Source organism: Periplaneta americana, chromosome 15 (assembly GCF_040183065.1).
Source record: "Periplaneta americana isolate PAMFEO1 chromosome 15, P.americana_PAMFEO1_priV1, whole genome shotgun sequence".
Classification (NCBI taxonomy): domain Eukaryota; kingdom Metazoa; phylum Arthropoda; class Insecta; order Blattodea; family Blattidae; genus Periplaneta; species Periplaneta americana.
This window is the reverse complement of record NC_091131.1, coordinates 165,080,976-165,100,470: the sequence shown is the minus strand read 5'-3', so window position 1 is coordinate 165,100,470 and position 19,495 is coordinate 165,080,976. Positions and strand designations below refer to the sequence as shown.

At 36.8% G+C, this 19,495-nt stretch overlaps 1 protein-coding gene across 3 annotated transcripts in view; it reads left to right on the top strand.

Annotated features, from left to right (window-relative positions):
* Positions 1-19,495, top strand: part of LOC138715498 (uncharacterized) — a 94,792-nt gene that overhangs the window by 41,438 nt on the left and 33,859 nt on the right. For all 3 annotated transcript variants that reach the window (XM_069848474.1, XM_069848472.1, XM_069848473.1), the window contains 3 exons: positions 3,372-3,506; positions 7,447-7,634; positions 9,964-9,992. In XM_069848474.1, coding sequence (XP_069704575.1) covers positions 3,372-3,506; positions 7,447-7,634; positions 9,964-9,992 — 352 coding nt within the window. The remainder of the gene's footprint in view (positions 1-3,371; positions 3,507-7,446; positions 7,635-9,963; positions 9,993-19,495) is intronic.

Below are 19,495 nucleotides of genomic sequence, written 5' to 3'. Positions count from 1 at the left end.
CAGGTGGCCTGCGTTTGATTCCCAGTCGGGGCAAGTTACCTGGTTGAGGTTTTTTCCGAGGTTTCCCCTCAACTCAATATGAGCCAATGCTGGATAACTTTCGGTGCTGGACCCTGGACTCATTTCACCGGCATTATCACCTTCATCTCATTCAGATGCTAAATAACCTGAGATGTTGATAAGCATAATAAAATAACCTAATTAAAACTATATTATTATTTATTTATTTATTATGGTGGAGTTAAAGCCATCAAGCCTTCTTTCACTCAATCAGAAACAAAAGAACCTTATGCAAAGAATTTTTATTTCATAATTGGCCCCAACATGATCGAATATGTATTATTAGCTATTCTGTGCAGAAGATGTCAGCTCCTTGTAAGAAAATGATTAGTTGAATGGAACGAATTTCCAAAACAGTTTAACATAATTAAAAATCTGCACTTAAAATTCATTATAATGGTATTTTTCTGATAAGTCTAATGCAATATTTTAATTAATTAAACATATATTTCAGTCTAATAACTTATCCATATATTATAACATATAATAATTTGCTTCTATTTTAATATCTTATGCTAACGTTTTCGCCTATTTGCATCATTAGACTGTAAATTACAATACCGATATCTAAACGCTGTAACATGTTAAATATTTGGTTACAATAATGATCAACAATAAAAGGCTGGGAGTGATTGACAATAAAATAAAAACATAGGCCTACTAAAACAATAGTTACATCGGTTGTTATAATACATTTGAATATTAATACAAATGGAATTCATAATTGTAAGTTAAAATTATAACATAATATGTATTTATAAATATTATTTATAATACAATTTTCAATTGTTGGGCTACATAATGTAAACATAGTATGATGGGATAAATTTGCTCATCAATGTGTATGTAGTGAGTGAGCTTATGTAATTTCAGTTATACTGATAATTTGTGTTACGTAAAAACATTACAATATATAAAATTATTATTATTTTTACTGCATATTTTGTTACAGCATTTGATTACAAATTACGCTTTCATATCAAATGTAAACGTCTTGTTTTGCATCACGTCTTCTATTTGGACTACACACAGCTTCTCTTTGACGATCTAGCTCCCTCTTCAAGTACTGGCGTGGAAGCAGTCTGCTTGTAGTATTCTACCATGGACTCTTCCAATCCAGTTTACAGCAGTTTTTTTTATTTTGCAAATGTGACAAAGACTACTGACCTTATGTATAACTTCCTTCAAATCCTCCATTTTGTCCCTCACCTTTCAGGGCAGTCTCTGCTTCTTTGTTTCTGGTGGCGCAACTCTGACAACCAGTCCAACATTTCTGTGTACTTCACCATAGCTAATTTCTTTTGCTTTAGTACATCGTTCAGTTCTTTGTCTTACTGCATTAGTTCCTCCTGGGCTTCTAGCATGTCTTTTAAAGTTTACTCCTTTTCTTACTTGTAAAACCTGATCACTTTCTCTATCTCCATGACTCACTATTGCTACTGGTATTGATTCAACAAGCTTCTCATAGTTTCCCACTATGGAAGTTTTCATTTCATCAAGTGGTCAATGGTGCTGCAGAATTCATTTCACAATATTCATGATGTACATGTACTGATTGCTTTACTGGATAATTCCGTCACAAAACTGATTTCCAGGATTCTGTAGTATAACCTGATCACAACTGGACCAGTGTTGTCCATCTTGCTCCACAGCTTCATCTTCAGAGTCAGCTAAGTTTTCGTATTTGTGTCTGGTATCTCATGATTAAGATGGTTTCCAAAACAGCATGAATTTACAAGAATTAGAAAATAAATCATTTTCTTCAAAAATGGCTTTACTAGAGAATTCATATCGCGAATGCACAATAGTTGCTAAATGTCTCCATACCATCCCAGTATATACTTTATCTCATGAAGGTTATTATTTCATATTTTTTCCGGAAATTTTGTATATTATTTGTGAGCATATTTTTGGCTATTCTTGAGTATAAGGCCATAGATAGTCATTGTCATTTTAACCAGTTTGTTTTTGTGTATACAAAATGCCCAGGGGATCATGTGGCCGACTCCCTGCTCTACTAGTAAATTTGTTTCTAAAAATTATTACCTTTGGCTCCTCTGCTCAAGAATTACCAAATTCTTATACAGGGTGATTCAAAAGTCTCTTGACATTTTATGGAAAATGGTATGCAATTACAAAAGTTCCTTCACTTCTGAAACATACTACACCAAAGACTACATTTAGTGCATTTCAATGTGGTTGCCCCCTACGTCTATGCAGAGACTGCATCTTTCTTCCGTAGACTGGAACACTTTGTTCAGCATAGCGGGCGTGATTTCGTCTGGTGCTGCAGTTATTCCCTGTCGTAATTGCTATAGGGTGTCGACCCGTGTTCGATACACCTTAGACTTAATGAACCCCCAGACAAAAACATCTAAGGGTGTGAAGTCTGGAGAGCGGAATGCTCAAATTCTTGGTGAGCCACGACCTAGCTACGTATTGGGAGAGTGTTCATTGAGCTATTCTCTTACAATTAAGGCAAAATGGGGTTGTGCGCCATCTTGCTGTAAAACTAACGGTGTCTGTTATTCCATCCTGTTCCAGCTGCGGCACCAAGAAGTGTTGTAGCATGTCAAGGTAGGAATTCCCTGTAATTGTTCACTCTGCGAACATAAACGATCCGTAAATTTGTGTCTTGTGTCCAGACATTTACCTTCAGTGAGTCCCGTTGTCACTCTTGGATAACGTTCTTCTGCCAAATCCTACAATTGTGCCTGTCCACATGACCACATGTATCAAATGTTGCTTCATCACTGAACAGCACATTGTTCATCAGGTTGTCATTTTCGACTGCATCAATCAAGTCAAAACACATTGCTTGTAGAGCTGCAAAATCCTCAGGTTCAAGCTTGTGTATTATCTGGATGGATAAGGGCGTTTCTTCAAGATATAGCATAAGGTACGTCATACAGTGCTCAGTCTCCTGGTAGAAGTACTGGGACTCAGTGTGATGGCATTCTGTATGGCTTGCACTGTTTGTGGTGTTCTAGCCGGTCTCCCCGAATGCTCCTCATCCGCAACATTGTCAGCTCATTGGAATTTGTTTACCAGATGTCTGATAGCTTGCCTGCTAAGCCTCAGTTTCCTAAATCTTCTCTCGAAATCTTGCCAGATCTGTTCGTAGGTCATTCCATGTAGTCGAGCTGAAACGACTGCTATTCTTTCTTGTATGGTGAGCATTATTTCCAATTATCAATAAAAGAAATTCATGCATTAGCGATATCAGGAAAATGTCAAGAGACTTTTGAATCACTCTGTATTTAAGTGCAATTACTGTAACTTCACTAACTGATTTATATTTTACTGAACAGACAAGAAGGCCAGATCCTCACATGAAAAAAGGAATTAAAGTGTTGAAAGAGTTGGATGTCTCATTAGATGAAACACTTCTTCAAGCGATTATAAGAAATTTACAAGGACGTCTGAGTAATGAAGAAGCACCTGATGTAAGTAAACTCGAACACTTTAACAAAACACGAGAAAAATATGCAAACCAACCATTGTGTAGGTAAGGTTGAGAATCGGACAACTTAACGCTTGATGGTATTGTGACAGCTTCATACTGTACTATTCACAGCAGAGCCATAAATAATCTGAACTATAATAAAGTTCAACTGGCAAACTGCAGTATCCAACAAAACCGCGCCACTGCTACTGAAAAGTCAGAATCCACGGTTTGTAAAACGAGAAGTGTCGAAATTAGCAAATATTTATAATAAAAACCTGAGGTCTCCAGGAAAACGAGCTCTAAGAAAATTAAAGTCCTTGAATTCAACTTAAAGTATGTGCGATTCAGTAAACTGTTCAAATTATGCTGAAAAAAAGTTCCAAAATTAAAGAAAGCCTGCTACTATACAAGAAATATGAGAACATCTCCAAACCAAAGATTTTTGCCATTTTAATTTGTAGCTATGAATTTATCAGTATTGAAACAGAATACAAGAACATCTTTAAGGTAACATCCCTAAACAACCTTATGTGTGAGTGAAAAAGTCTCTTCTTTTTATTTTTAATTTTTGAGGCGTTAAAATGTAAACAAAATAACGCAAATTTTATGAATTTAAATACTATTATAGTCACAATCATGCCATGGTATGAAAGAAAAATTTCACAACCTCGAGCGGGAATCGAACCTGCGACTTCCTGTTCTCCAGTCAGGCGCTCTACCACCGAGCTATCGAATTCGTTTCACGCCAAAGGCTTGGAATTATCTTTTCATACTGGTGATTCTGTTATAGAGTACTGTCCATAGCATCTGATCTAGTCAGCACTGCTTATGGGTGGGAAGAAACTCCTTCATCTTACGATGTTTGGTGACGTATACACGTCCGTTGATGTGACATCGTAAGATGAAGACTACATTTGTAAAGTTTCTTCCCACCCATAAGCAGTGCTGACTAGATCAGACGCTATGGACAGTACTCTATAACAGAGTCGCCAGTATGAAAGGATAATTCCGAGCCTCTGGCGTGAGACGAACTCGATAGCTCAGTGGTAGAGCGCCTGACCGGGGTACAGGAAGTCGCAGGTTCGATTCGCGCTTGAGGTTGTGAAATTTTTCTTTCATACCATGGCATGATTGTGACTATAATAGTATTTAAATTCATTAATATGTCACATCAACGGACGTGTATACGTCACCAAACATCGTAAGATGAAGACTACATTTGCAAATTTTATGTTTACACAGTTCAACTTTTAATATTACACATATTCGATATCAATAAAACGTCAGGAACAGAAGTAAATTACGTCCGGAGGAAATAAAAATATTGACCAAGTTCGCCTTGCAGAATATCCATTTTATAGAATTTCCTATCCCTTTGCCTGGGGACTTTATAACTTTGTCCATTATGAAAAGGGTCCACCTTAAAAGGTGCCTGTAAGGAGAGATTTCACTGCACTGTCTGCACATATTACTTTCTCATTAGAATGATAGATTGCTGTCTAGCTAACTAGGCATGACAGAGTGACTGTAGTCACTTCCCCTCGTTTTTATCAGTTCTACAAGTAGTAAAAGGCACCTGACTGACAGTGCTCTGTTTTCCCTGTCCACATTTGAAGTTAACACAACATTTTAACTTTTTTGTTTCTATGGATTTGGGAGAGCTGAAGTCGAAAATGACAATGAAAAAGCTAGATCAGCTCCAGTTTAAAAGTTATCCGCACTTGTATATTCTTCATATATGACAATGGGTGATAGTCTAGCAAAGGTACAGAACATGTGTTCCTCTTCACCTGCCACTTATGTTGTTGTTTTCTAATGCCAGGCGTTTGACAATAAAGTCATTTGACCTCTTGCACTCCAATATTTTTCAAAGATATTATCATGGTCAGCCACTGAAGCACAGATTTTGAGGTGTTCCGAATCCATTTCTTGGTTTGAGTTGCACAATGGACAGTTAGGGGACTGATATATTCCAATTCTATGCAGGTGTTTGGCCAAACAATCATGGCCTGTTGCCAATCTAAATGCAGCTACAGACGATTTTCGTGGTTAATCGGGAATTAACTGTGGATTTTGATGCAGAGAGTTCCATTTTTTCCCTTGGGATTGAGTTATCAAATTTTGTTTGTTGAAGTCTAAGTATGTAGATTTAATAAATCTCTTCACAGAGTAATACGTAGATTTAGTAACAGGTCTGTAAGTAGCAGTGCTGCCCTTCTTTGCTAAAGCATCCGCATTCTCGAGGCCTAGGGGTTCATTTCCCTTTCCTTCCTCCTCTTTCTACTTTTCTATTCCTAGTGCTGACCTGCTATGGCACTAAAATCGTCCTCCAGTGGCTTAAGGAGGGAAAGCTGGTGATCAACAAGATCTCCCAGCTAGGTCCAATGGACCCGTCGACCAACAGCAGGTGTGGTCCTCCAGACATTCTGGGGGTTGTGTGTGAATGAAGTAGCCACCAAAACGTTAAAATATGGTGTTCACTTAAATCGGCTACAACTTGCCATTTAACTCCAATATGAAATGAGTACCATTAAGGTAAAATAGTCCCCCAATCGGATCTCCGGGCAGGGACTACTTTAATGGTACAGAATCAACTAAACCTGCCACTTATACGGAACATTAACTCTCTCTGCAAGGTTCAGCAAAATCTGCCAGCATTGAAGAACTGAATCTTCCATTTTGCCAATGTTTCACCCATAAATAGTATTTATACAATCAATTACATTTAATTTTGCATGTAGGTTTCCACTGCCAGTGTCTATGTGATGTAGGTTTTCTGGACTGAAATGCTGTGATTTTGTCTGCTACTGCGGTAGATACTATCAGTGGTGAGGTATCTTTGGACGAAGTGTGGTAACTGATACTGCAACTGTTCGCCTGTCCTTTTTAGTAGGGCTGGGGAAGGGGTGCAATCCGATGATACCTCGAATGAAAACCATGTTAAAGCAGGTACAGATCACATGTCAACAGAATGCCACACCCTGTCCCCAGCCTTACTAATAAGGACAGATGAACAGTAGCGGTATCAATTGCCACAGGTTCACCAAGGAGAACACTTCGTCCAAGGATACCCCACCACTGATGGTAGCAGACGAAATGTTTGGTAGAAACAACACCATGGCATCTCAGCCTGGAAAACTTGCATCACAATTACATTTGTGTCCAGTTCTGATTAACAAAGGAAGGAAAGGCAGCAACTTTCCTTTTGTAATTTTAGGTTATCATAAACTCACGTTTATTCATTATGTATTTTTATTTATTTATCGGAGCTTCCTGAAATTAAAGGCTGCCATTAGACAAAGCATACAAAACAATACAAGAACAAATAGATGAGAGCTAAAAGAGTAAGAAAAAAGGCAAACAAATACACAAACAAACAATGGCAGTTTACAGAAGAAAAAAAATTTCAAGTAAAGAATCAATGAAAGCTAAGAAGGAAAAAGAAAAATGATAATGGTGCGTCAATTTTTTCCATACACTGAATTAGAGTCCATATAGGTGGTTCCGTAAAAGTTTGACTGACTCTCTAATTATGAGGAGGGCCAGTTCATTCAGAAAAGATTTGTGCAGTCCTAGGGTCTTACAGAATTGAGAAGAGAAGTTGGGTATCATTCCTCTTGCTCCAAACATCAATCCCGTGACAATGATATCGTGAAGTTGGTATTTATCTTTATAATACGGGATGGTTGGAATGTAGATTGCTCGTTTCTCCTCATGTACGTCTTCTGGCTGTCCTTTGTACGTTTCAAACCTGATGGTGGGGTCGATTATCATACCCTGAGACAGGGATTCGCTAATGGCGATTATGTCAATTCGTCTGTTACTGCCATTGTCGGCGGTTCCGTGGACTTCTTCATAGACGGTACAAACTATTTTATTATTAAAATATTTATAAAACATTACTCATTACTAGATTCAATAGAGATTTTGTATTACAGGTAAATGTAGAAGATGCTTCGTCATTATATGTGCCTCTGCCAACTTCAGAACTTTCCGGGTCTTACTTGCTAGCAAGTGGCTCTTCCAGTATTACGCTGGAAGTGAAGGCTGAGTTTTGCAGTGAACAAGAGCAGAGGCAAGAGGACAGGTCCACGGAAATACCAGAAGTTAAAAACAGAACATTTGTGTATGTGTTTCATTCCACGGCTGTAAATATTTTCAAGCTGATAGTATAAATTACACATCTTGCTGTATATCTTGAGTGCTGTTGATGTCAGTGGACATAGAACTGAAGTAAGAATGGACGCTCATATATGCATAATGCAATATTAATCACACTTAGTATGCATTGCTCATTAAACTTATTTTTCGACAGTCACAGATCTGAAAGGCCATTTTTCTCTCGAAAATTTATATAGTTTATGCACTTTTAGCAACAAAAACATTTTTATTTAATAGTTAAAAAAAAAATTAGACTGTGATATCTTAAGTTTAAATTCAATACAACCTCTTCATGGTATAAAGGCAATTTGTTACTTGATATAATTAATTGATTAACTAGCGGACTTACTCGTGTTAATTATGTAAGATTTGTGTGGCTTACAGCTGTTTCAGTGCTTCACGCACCATCCTCAGAGCCTACTAGATCTCGGCGTCATCTCGAACTTGTCTGCCTGTTATGTGGGTGTGTCCAATTTTTCTCCGGATTAAAATTATCTCTGTAAAAAAATCTTTGCTTTTATTTCAATTATTTTCAATGGATAATTTTTTATTGAGTATATTTTATAATCAGTAAATTTTCCCTCTAAAAGAAGATCTCCATTTCTTAAAACTAAATGTATGTATTATATACTACATCCTCAAAATTCCTGAACTTTTTTCTAAATAAATTAAGTAATATATTGTGAATAAGAACGAAATTCCTCTATCTGTCAAGGAAAACATACCACGAACACGTAGGACTACAGGTATAAGGCCTAAAACAACTTTTCATGAGGAACATTACAGGAGTATACTGTTGTCAGTATACTTACTTACTTACAAATGGCTATTAAGGAACCCAGAGTTTCATTGCCGCCCTCACATAAGCCCCCCATTAATCCCTATCCTGAACTAGATTAATCCAGTCTGTACCATCATATCCCACCACCCTCAAATCGATTTTAATATTAACCTCCCATCTACATCTTGGCCTCCCCAAAGGTCTTTTTCCCTCTGGCCTCTGTTGTCAGTATATCGAAATTATATTTTGCAACATCACAATGTTTTCTTAACTGTTACAAAATGAAAGAGTAAAAGAAAAGTGTGAAAAATATGTACATCATCATCATCATCATCATCATCATCATAATCATCATAATCATCATCATCTTCCTAACAAGTATTAGGCCAAGTGGCCTGTTACGGTCTCAAACTAGAATTTTCAGTCCATCTCTTCTTTGGACGGCCTAGAGATCTTTCGCCATATGGATGGTAATGAAACAGTGCTTTTGGAATTCTGCATCGATTCATTCGTTCGAGATGACCCTTCCACTGAAGTTGATATTTGCTGATGAACTGCATAATGGGTTCTATTTGAAGTTCTTGCATTATGTCCTCATTTTTTTTATGATCCCAGCGAGTATATCCAGCTGTTGCTCTCATGAACCTCATCTCACTTGCTATTATTCTACTGACATCTTTATTCTTCACAGTCCACGCTTCGCTACCATAGCTTAATACTGGCTGTGCTAAGGTTTTATACAAGCCTATCCTTGTGTGTCTTTGTACTAGTGAAGGTTTCATGATTTTATTAATGATCCCCATTGTTTTATTATATTTACATATTTTTTCAGCAATATCTACTTCATCATAAGGTGATAGTGTATAGCCAAGATAAGTGAAGGTATTTACTCTTTCTATTATTTTATTATTCAAACAGATTTTGCTTGGTACAGGGAATTTCCCACAAAATGACATGATTTTCGATTTTTCAATATTAATTTCCATGTTATATTTTTCACTGACCATATTTAAATTGTGTACTGAATATTGTAAATCATCTTCAGTTGATGCCATGAGAACTAAATCATCAGCGAAAAGTAAAGCATCAAGCTGCAAATTTCGATTAATTGGAATAAATCCATGGTGTGTCTGTCGCCAATCTTGAATGATTCTATTTATATATATAATAAACAGAAGTGGTGAAAGGCCACAGCCTTGTCGTACTCCACTATAAATAGGTCGCCATTGTGAAAGTTTATTGTTGCTTCGAATTGCTATGCTGGTTGTTTTATATATATTGTAAATATTTTGTATAATCTGTTGAGGTACTTGATCATCTGCCAAAATCTGAAGTAATTTATTCCGATTAACTTTATCAAAAGCCTTTTTAAAGTCAATGAATGCCATATGCGTTTCTAGATTAAATTCTCTATGTTTCTCAACCAAATGCGAAATATGTACATAATTTTCAAAATAGAACATTTTATAATTATGTGTTTATTAAATGTATATTTCATTTCTTTTTCTTACAGGCAGAGGAGGAGATTATCAATTATCTATGGTAAGTTAAATCAGAAGACGAAGCACTTACACGTATGTTACATGTCTGAATGGATGGTGCTATTGCACATGGTGTTTAAAATATGATAAAAGATTAGAACTTGAGAAACTTCATGGAAGTCACAAATCTCATAAGTAAAAAGGTAAATTATCTTTGTATGCCATATAACATATGACTGTTTCGAAATGTTTTCCTTTGTTGTCGTGCTTGCATCTTCCAGAGTGGGAGTGGTGATGGGGACATCTTCTTGTTGTGTAAACACAAATTACATTTCAGTCATCTTATGATCTGCCATCAGACTTGTTTCTCGAGTTCTCTGTACTTCGGTTTGTTTCCGAATAACATTTGTTTTTATAACGGCAGCTGTTTCAGCTCCACATTAGTCCAGATGAAGTAAACAAAGAAAAATAATAGGCTACCAGTAAGCATAATTTCGTTACCCACGATCATTCGAGTTTTTCAAATCCCTTTATTTTCATTACTTTCTTTACCAATTGCTTAAATTAGTTACTTTTTGGTTACTTTCGTTACTGGTAGACACCCATGGCGTTTGTACATTTCATATTGCTTCAGTACTGATACGGTATTTAATTTTTGGCTTTTGGCTGCAATATAATATAATTACATTTACGTTGTACATAATTCGGTTTATTGTATACTAGCCTTACCCGTGCGCTCCGCTGCACCTGTTACAAATAAATATAAAGTAATTACATAATTAAAATAGGACATTTGATCCAGGGAACATTCGTGTTTGATAGAAGGATAAATCGTTTAATATGTTACTTAATTTAAATTGCATCCAAATAATTAAAATGCGATCATTTCGGTCCAGAGACACTCATTTGGTGCAATGACAATTCCTTTAACATGTTTCTTAATTTTTATTACATGCAACCATAGTTTAATGAAGATTGACATCATTTAGATTTAATGTGTATATTTTATTTTACTTGTTATAGGTTTCCATTGACTTATGGTAATAACTTAATTTTAACCCTTGTTTTCTACGTATTCAGTAAATGGCGCTTGGCCCACTATGGTTCTGAACCCTTCAAATAACTTAAATTATATTATATTATATTATATTATATTATATTATATTATATTATATTATATTATATTATATTATATCAGAAGTTACTGTAATAACATTATAGCATTATGTCCATCTAGAGAAACTACACTTTCCAATGGTGAAATAATAATTAATTATACAAATCGGTTAATTTAGCTTCGGATATTACTTCATACAAACACAGAAACATACTCTGTAGGCTATCTTTCATAGCTTTCGATTGTTGCTGTCCAAGGCCCCTTATAGACAAAGTCATTTGTTTTTTAATTCATTACACGGCCTTAGATGGCAGTTATTTTAATTTTAAAACTCATTTATCTCATGAAATATCAGTCCTATCAAAATTTTTCAAGGAATAAAACTTATCGAAAATTATTTTTAAAGAAACTTTTGTTATGTAACATTTTTCACAAAAATCAATAATAAGCGAGATATTTCGATTTATTTAATTCAGGCCCCCTTATAACCCCCCTTTTAAATAATGTATTTTGAATGCCATATAGCCTAAAATCTAAGTTACAACGAACTTAATTTATATTCCAATTTTAATCGAAATCCCCGTTCAACCATTATCGCGTGAAAAGATAACAAACATACAGACAGACATACAAACAAAAATTTCAAAAAAGCGATTTTCGGTTTCAGGGTGGTTAATTATATATATTAGGACCAATTATTTTTGGAAAATCGAAAATTACCAGAAAAATTTCGGCTACAGATTTATTATTAGTATAGATTGATGAATTGCTTTAATGTGTTCATTGTTCTGTAGCAGAAACACTAAATATACCTGAACAAATGTTAAAAAAAAACAATATATGTCAATCAGATATATATTAAATTATAAATATTGCAGAAAAATTGCTAAATAAAGCTATTTCACATTAATGAATGAATGAATGACTGAGCCTATTTCGTCCCATGAAGAGCTAAGGCCTCCTAGAAAGGGATAGCTCGGTTCAGAACTCATGTGTTGAGCTAGTCCATAAGAGTTATAATTTAGTTCACACATGTAGTAGTTTCCTTTCTTACTACACTTTCCTACGATCTTTGAATTATCGCTACAACCTTTCCTGCTAAAGCAGACACTTGTTTCGCCACAGTCGCCTATTCTTCTTGCACATACACTCGCGTCTACACTGTCACCTATTCTATTAGCACTGTCACTAGTTCAGACACTGTCACACAAGGATTATTTACTCAAACAAGTTATCGGCCTTGAGTAGTATACATACTTACTTACTTACTGGCTTTTAAGGAACCCGTAGGTTCATTGCCGCCCTCACATAAGCCCGCCATTGGTCCCTATCCTGAGCAAGATTAATCCAGTCTCTACCATCATATCTTACCTCCCTCAAATCCATTTTAATATTATCTTCCCATCTACGTCTCGGCCTCCCCAAAGGTCTTTTTCCCTCCGGCCTCCCAACTAACACTCTATATGCATTTCTGGATTCGCCCATACGTGCTACATGTCCTGCCCATCTCAAACGTCTGGATTTTATGTTCCTAATTATGTCAGGTGAAGTATACAATGCGTGCAGCTCTGCGTTGTGTAACTTTCTCCATTCTCCTGTAACTTCATCCCTCTTAGCCCCAAATATTTTCCTAAGAACATTATTCTCAAACACCCTTAATCTCTGTTCCTCTCTCAAAGTGAGAGTCCAAGTTTCACAACCATACAGAACAACCGTAATATAACTGTTTTATAAATTCGAACTTTCAGACTTTTTGACAGAAGACTAGATGACAAAAGCTTCTCAACCGAATAATAACAGGCATTTCCCATATTTATTCTGCGTTTAATTTCCTCCCGAGTGTCATTTATATTTGTTACTGTTGCTCCAAGATATTTGAATTTTTCCACCTCTTCGAAGGATAAATCTCCAATTTTTATAGTTCCATTTCGTACAATATTCTGGTCACGAGACATAATCATATACTTTGTCTTTTCGGGATTTACTTCCAACTCTATCGCTCTACTTGCTTCAACAAGAATTTCCGCGTTTTCCCTAATTGTTTGTGGATTTTCTCTTAACATATTCACGTCATCCGCATAGACAAGAAGCTGATGTAACCCGTTCAATTCCAAACCCTCTGTGTTATCCTGAACTTTCCTAATGGCATATTCTAGAGCGAAGTTAAAAAGTAAAGGTGATAGTGCAGCTCCCTGCTTTAGCCCGCAGTGAATTGGAAAAGCATCAGATAGAAAATGGCCTATACGGACTCTGCTGTAAGTTTCACTAAGACACATTTTAATTAATCGAACTAGTTTCTTGGGAATACCAAATTCAATAAGAATATTATATAAAACTTCTCTCTTAACCGAGTCATACACTTTTTTGCAACCTATGAATAACTGATGCACTGTACCCTTATACTCCCATTTTTTCTCCAATATCTGTCGAATACAAAAAATCTGATCAATAGTCGATCTATTACGTCTAAAACCACACTGATGGTCCCCAATAATTTCATCTACATATGGAGTAAAAAAGATACTATACACAAACAGAAGGACTACCAATGGATTCACCAATATCCAGTATATTTGCGAAAATATTGATATAAAATATTGAACAAACACATAATTTCTAATAATGAGCAGACATAATTGTGTATTAGTAGATATGTAGACAACATTTTAATATTATATACCAGTAATGGTAATAAAACAAAAAGAATGCAGCATAAATTCAAATTAGAAATAGAAAATAATACTTTAATGTTTTCTATTTTGTTTAGATATTATAATAACTGGATTAGATAATAAACATAAATTCAAGATAGATTAAAAAGAAACATCATCACCACACATCCACAATACATTGAATCACACTATACAGCACAAATATGTAGTATTTCGATCAATGGTACACAAACTAATAAATACATCAATGAACCAAAAGATTAGGGCCTACAACTATGAACTGAAAACAATGAAATACATAGCCCAAGGAGACGTACATAATTCTTAAAGAACACAATATCTGTAGTTAAAAATGCAAATTTCAACATAGCCAATGAAACTCAAAGGCAAAAAGAAGGTAAATACATAACAGAGAAAGTATGAGTATTAAGAAACTTTGGAGGTGGAGGAAAGGAGAAAATGGAAAAAAACATCAACACAAAAGAATGTAGAAGAAACTACAGGAAACAAAACAACAAACTAGGAAGAGAAACTGATGAAGCAACGGAAGACTGGATGAAACAGAAATGAAAAGAAATAGATAATCTAGAGAGAAAAGGAAGATAAATGATCTAATGTACTGCGAAGTAAAATCTTTGGACTTCAAAAATAAGAACAGGAAATCCATATTGTTGATAGAAGACGAAATTAGCAATGAAATAACAGACAAACAAGAAATAGTGAACAGATGGACGAAATATGTAGAAGAGCTATATGAGATAAGGAGTCGTCCAGATGACTTAGCTATAGATGAAGCAGCCATATCAGAAGATGAAAAAGGAATTCTGTTCAAAGGGAAGAAGTTGAGCTAGCAATGGAGAAATGAAGAATGAGAAAGCAACAGGAGTTCATTGAATCGCCACTGAATTAGTGAAATGCTTGGGTGAAAAGAAGAAGGAAATTCTATTCTATCATTATGCAACGAAATATACGAGAAAGGCGAATGGTCTGAAAATTTCAAGGGGATACTGTAGCAGCCAAAACCGAAGAAAAATAATGCCAAGAAATTTAATGAGTTCAGGACTATCAGCCTGACACTGCATTTGGCGAAGATTCTCCTGCGAATACTGAATCGGCGTTTATATTCTAAGATGAAAGGAGAGTTGGAAGAAGAGCAATTTGGCTTCAGGAAAAGAAATGGTATGAGAGATGTAAAATTGGATAGATTCAAGCAGTCAGCAAAAGCTACCTATAGAAAACTAAAGAAGTGTATGCAGTATTTGTGGAATTGAAAAAGGCTTTTGACAGAGTAGACTGGAATAAACTTAAGGGTATCCTGAAGAAAATTGGTATAGTTTGGAAAGAAAGGAAGCTAGTCAGTAATCTTTACATGAAATGAGTCGAAGTTAGAATAGGAGAAAAATGTCAGATGGAAGTGAAATAAATAGGGAGAGGAGTACTACAACAATGCCATGAGAGGGGCGATAGTAAGAGGAAGAAAAATAAAGGGCATAATATTTGTTGGTAACATGATGTTGTTAGCAGAAGAGGAGATGGTACTAAGTCCCTGTTTACACAGTCTTGTGTCCTCACTTGACTGATCTGCCAAGAAAGGAAAATCGAACGCACAGCTACACAGTCCCGTTTCATTTCTTGAAATCATGTGCCTGTCATTGTCCCGCACCCACTCTGTCTCCCGACGCACATTCAAGTGAAAGATGTCATGTGGTACGGTTGCTGTTTTATTCAGAAAAAGTGCTATTTTGTTGCTTAGCATTAATTGTATTCAATCTACGAGGGCCGGAAAGAAATAAGTGGCAACACTGTTTTATCCCCACGTAGGGAGTTTTATCAGAGCTACTGTTGGCAACACATGTAGAGAGTGGGTGGAGCTATACAACTCGGGTGGCGGCGCTAGTGTAGGTGCTGCAGTGATAGGAGTGGCGTGTGTTGAATGCAGGTTGTCAAATCACACCGCCCAAAACGGGATGTTTTCCAAGTAAGAACAACGTACCTGGATGAAGATCAAAGTGGCCCATGGAAGAAATGCCAGGGAATGCCACACTGGACTACGTGAAGTGTGCGGAAATGAGGCAGTGCTGTATCGGACTGTGGCATGTTGGGTGGCAGCTTTTCGTACAGGAAGTGATAGTGTGCATCAGGAACCAGGTGGAGGTCGACATGGGTTCGAAAACCGAGTCATTGAATTGATTCAATCTTTGCTGCATGTCGACAGGAGGTGGAATTGGCTAACGAGGTAGGAACAGCCCACACTGCCATGTTGAATGTGTTGCACAATGTCCTTGGTTACCGAAAAATTGCATCCCAGTGGGTACCGCCACTTTACAAACGTTCAAAAATGGCACAGATATGCCCTCACTGGTGATCATTTGGCACGTTACAGACGGGAAGGTCGCACGTTCCTGGACAGGATCATCGCATTTGACGAAACACGGGCGCGCTCTTATGAGCCAGAACTTAAGCGCCAATCAAATGAATGGAGCCACCCATCATCTCCCCAACCCAAGAAGCTGCGTCAGGAAACAGGGAATGTGAAGGGGAGGAACTGCATGCCATATAATGACACCACGTACGTCCCTGGGAGGGGAATGCCAAAGACTGCACAGGAGTTCCGTTGTCTCACAAAAGAACCGACCTTGCCATTTGTTGTACCATACTTACTTACTTAACTTACTTACAAATGGCTTTTAAGGAACCCGAAGGTTCATTGCCACCCTCACATAAGCCCACCATCGGTCCCTATCCTGTGCAAGATTAATCCAGTCTCTATCATCATACCCCACCTCCCTCAAATCCATTTTAATATTATCCTCCCATCTACGTCTCGGCCTCCCTAAAGGTCTTTTTCCCTCCGGTCTCCCAACTGACACTCTATATGCATTTCTGGATTCGCCCATACGTGCTACATGCCCTGCCCATCTCAAACGTCTGGATTTTAAGTTCCTAATTATGTCAGGTGAAGAATACAATGCGTGCAGTTCTGTGTTGTGTAACTTTCTCCATTCTCCTGTAACTTCATCCCGCTTAGCCCCATATATTTTCCTAAGCACCTTATTCTCAAACACTCTTAACCTATGTTCCTCTCTCAGAGTGAGAGTCCAAGTTTCACAACCATACAGAACAACCGGTAATATAACTGTTTTATAAATTCTAACTTTCAGATTTTTGGACAGCAGACTGGATGATAAGAGCTTCTCAACCGAATAATAACACGCATTTCCCATATTTATTCTGCGTTTAATTTCCTCCCGAGTGTCATTTATATTTGTTACTGTTGCTCCAAGATATTTGTTGTACCATGGGCTTTCAAATTGTTAGATTCCTGCGAAATAGCTGCTGATGATGAGATCATGAGGGAATTAAAGAAACGGGCAGAAAAGTTCATTAATGGAAAACTTGTGAATGAACTGCATGATATACATTACGTGGGCACTTTCCTTCATCCCTCTTTCGAGGAAGTTTTAGTTCTGAGTGAAGATAAAGGAGAGGAAATTCACCAAAATGTCGGAAAGATCTTAAATAAAGTAGAAGTAGTGGAAGTGAATGACAATACCTTGCCCTCTCCCTCAAAGAAATTCCGAAAATGGTGCTCTACCGCATCAAATCACAGAAGCGAGCTGGAAAAGTACATGAGCATGGATATTACAGATGATGATTGCAAAAATCTTCTGTCTTGGTGGAAGTTACATGCAAGCTTTCCCAAAACTTGTTTGATTAGGAAAAGAAGTTTTCTGCATTCCTGCAAGCAGTGCTGCAAGTGAAAGGAATTTTAGCAGGGCAAGACTGGTTGTAATGAAGAAACGAAGCTCTGTTGATCCTGATCATGGAAATTATATATTAATTATACATAATAAAAGAGCCAACTGAATGGATTTGAACAACGATTTCAAAGTCTAATTGACAGGTAGCTTTTAAGTTGTCATTAACAAGATTATAATACAGGAATAAGTACAAAAGTGAGGAAAGGATACATTTGTTTATTTTTAATTTTTATACCCATTTGTACAATAATATCAATACAGTACACTATCTAATAGTCCCGCGCCGTGGCGTCGTGGTCTAAGGCATCCTGCCTAGGACTCGCGTTATGGAATTCGCGCTGGTTCAAGTCCTCATGGGGGAAGACATTTTCTCATGAAATTTCGGCCAGTGTATGGGACCGGTGCCCACCCAGCATCGTGATGCACTTGGGTAGCTATGATAGGTAGCGAAATCTGGTTGCGAATGCCAGCTATAATGGCTGGGGGGATCATCGTGCTAACCACACGATACCTCCATTCTGGTTGGATGATCGTCCACCTCTGCTTCGGCATGTGGGCGTGAGGCCAGCAGCCGGCTGGTCGGTCTAGGCCCTTCACGGGCTGTAGCGCTAAGAATTATTATTTATATTATATATACTATCTAATAATATATATTGAATATATACATTTTATTTACTAATTTCCATTCCATTGAATAAACGTTTTTGTATAAAGAATTAATATTAGTATATGTGTGAAGTTAGTTTCAATTGCTGTGACTTTCTATTTATGGATACCTGTAATAATAACATTATTAATATTCATCACAGCCTGTGTATCCATACAACTGTGTGAATGTCATATTGGCCTTATGCTTTGAATATATTGTACTTGCCAAACTTAGACAACTGCAGCTCAGAGGAAAGAAGTCACCATCAACATGCTCTCGATGTTTATGTTATGCAGTTGGCCACGTCCGATAACTGAATTGCTTTATAACAGCGTTGTCAAAAAAGATGGTCTCAGCCCGAGTAGAGGGGTCAGCTTATTTTTCTTGCCTTTCTTGCCACTGCACGCTTCAACCTTTCCTATGTGGCACAAACACTGCATAACTTCGTCCACCGTGCTCGCTGTGGGAATGCTGGGACTTCTTATTGCCGAGCTCTTGTTACCGGTACACGAGACTCTCCTGGCACCACTCCCTTACGTGAGCGAGAGGGAGTAAGACGGTGTTTGACCACCTTTACACCCAGGACAAGTAGACTAAACCTAACTATATATTGTAATTGAATAATAATAATAATAATAATAATAATAATAATAATACTTGTATTATCATTAATCATTCAACAGTTCCTAATATCAATCCCTTTATGATTCCTTCACACATAAAAAGAAATTTCCTAGGCTACTGTAAAGTATTTTCCTTCCAAAGAGCTGTAGCTACATACCTTCACATGTACGTAGCATTTCTTTACTCAGGAAGGACTCAGACAGACGTGTTTGATATTCCAGGCTCTGGTAAGATTCACCAGTAGCTAGAAATCTTAATATAGCAGATAACTTTTCATTATTCGAAACTGCTTTCCTCTTATGTACGTGTAGCTTTTTAAGTTACTTTTCCACGTAACTGAGAAGTCTGTTAAAATTACTTACACTCTTTCTCAAATAGTTCCTATACACTAAGACAGTGGTTGCCAAACATCATGAAATTGTGACGTAATAGAAATGCAACCCGCACACCACTATCGCAGGGAGAGGGGTGGAGTGGGCATCTCTTCAGGTAATGCAGTGAATAACAGTGCAGAGACGGACTGTGACCAAAAAACAAAAACAATATAATATTCTTCTACTTATTAATTACACACACTTTTTTCGTGTTAGCTTTTATCCTCCTATTGATTATTTTTGTATTATTAATAAAATAAAATATATTTTCTTATTTACCATAAAAAGAACGTGTACTTTATATCTGCAGATATTTGAAATTAGAAAAACGTACCAAACTGGTCACGAAATTTTAAATTACACTACA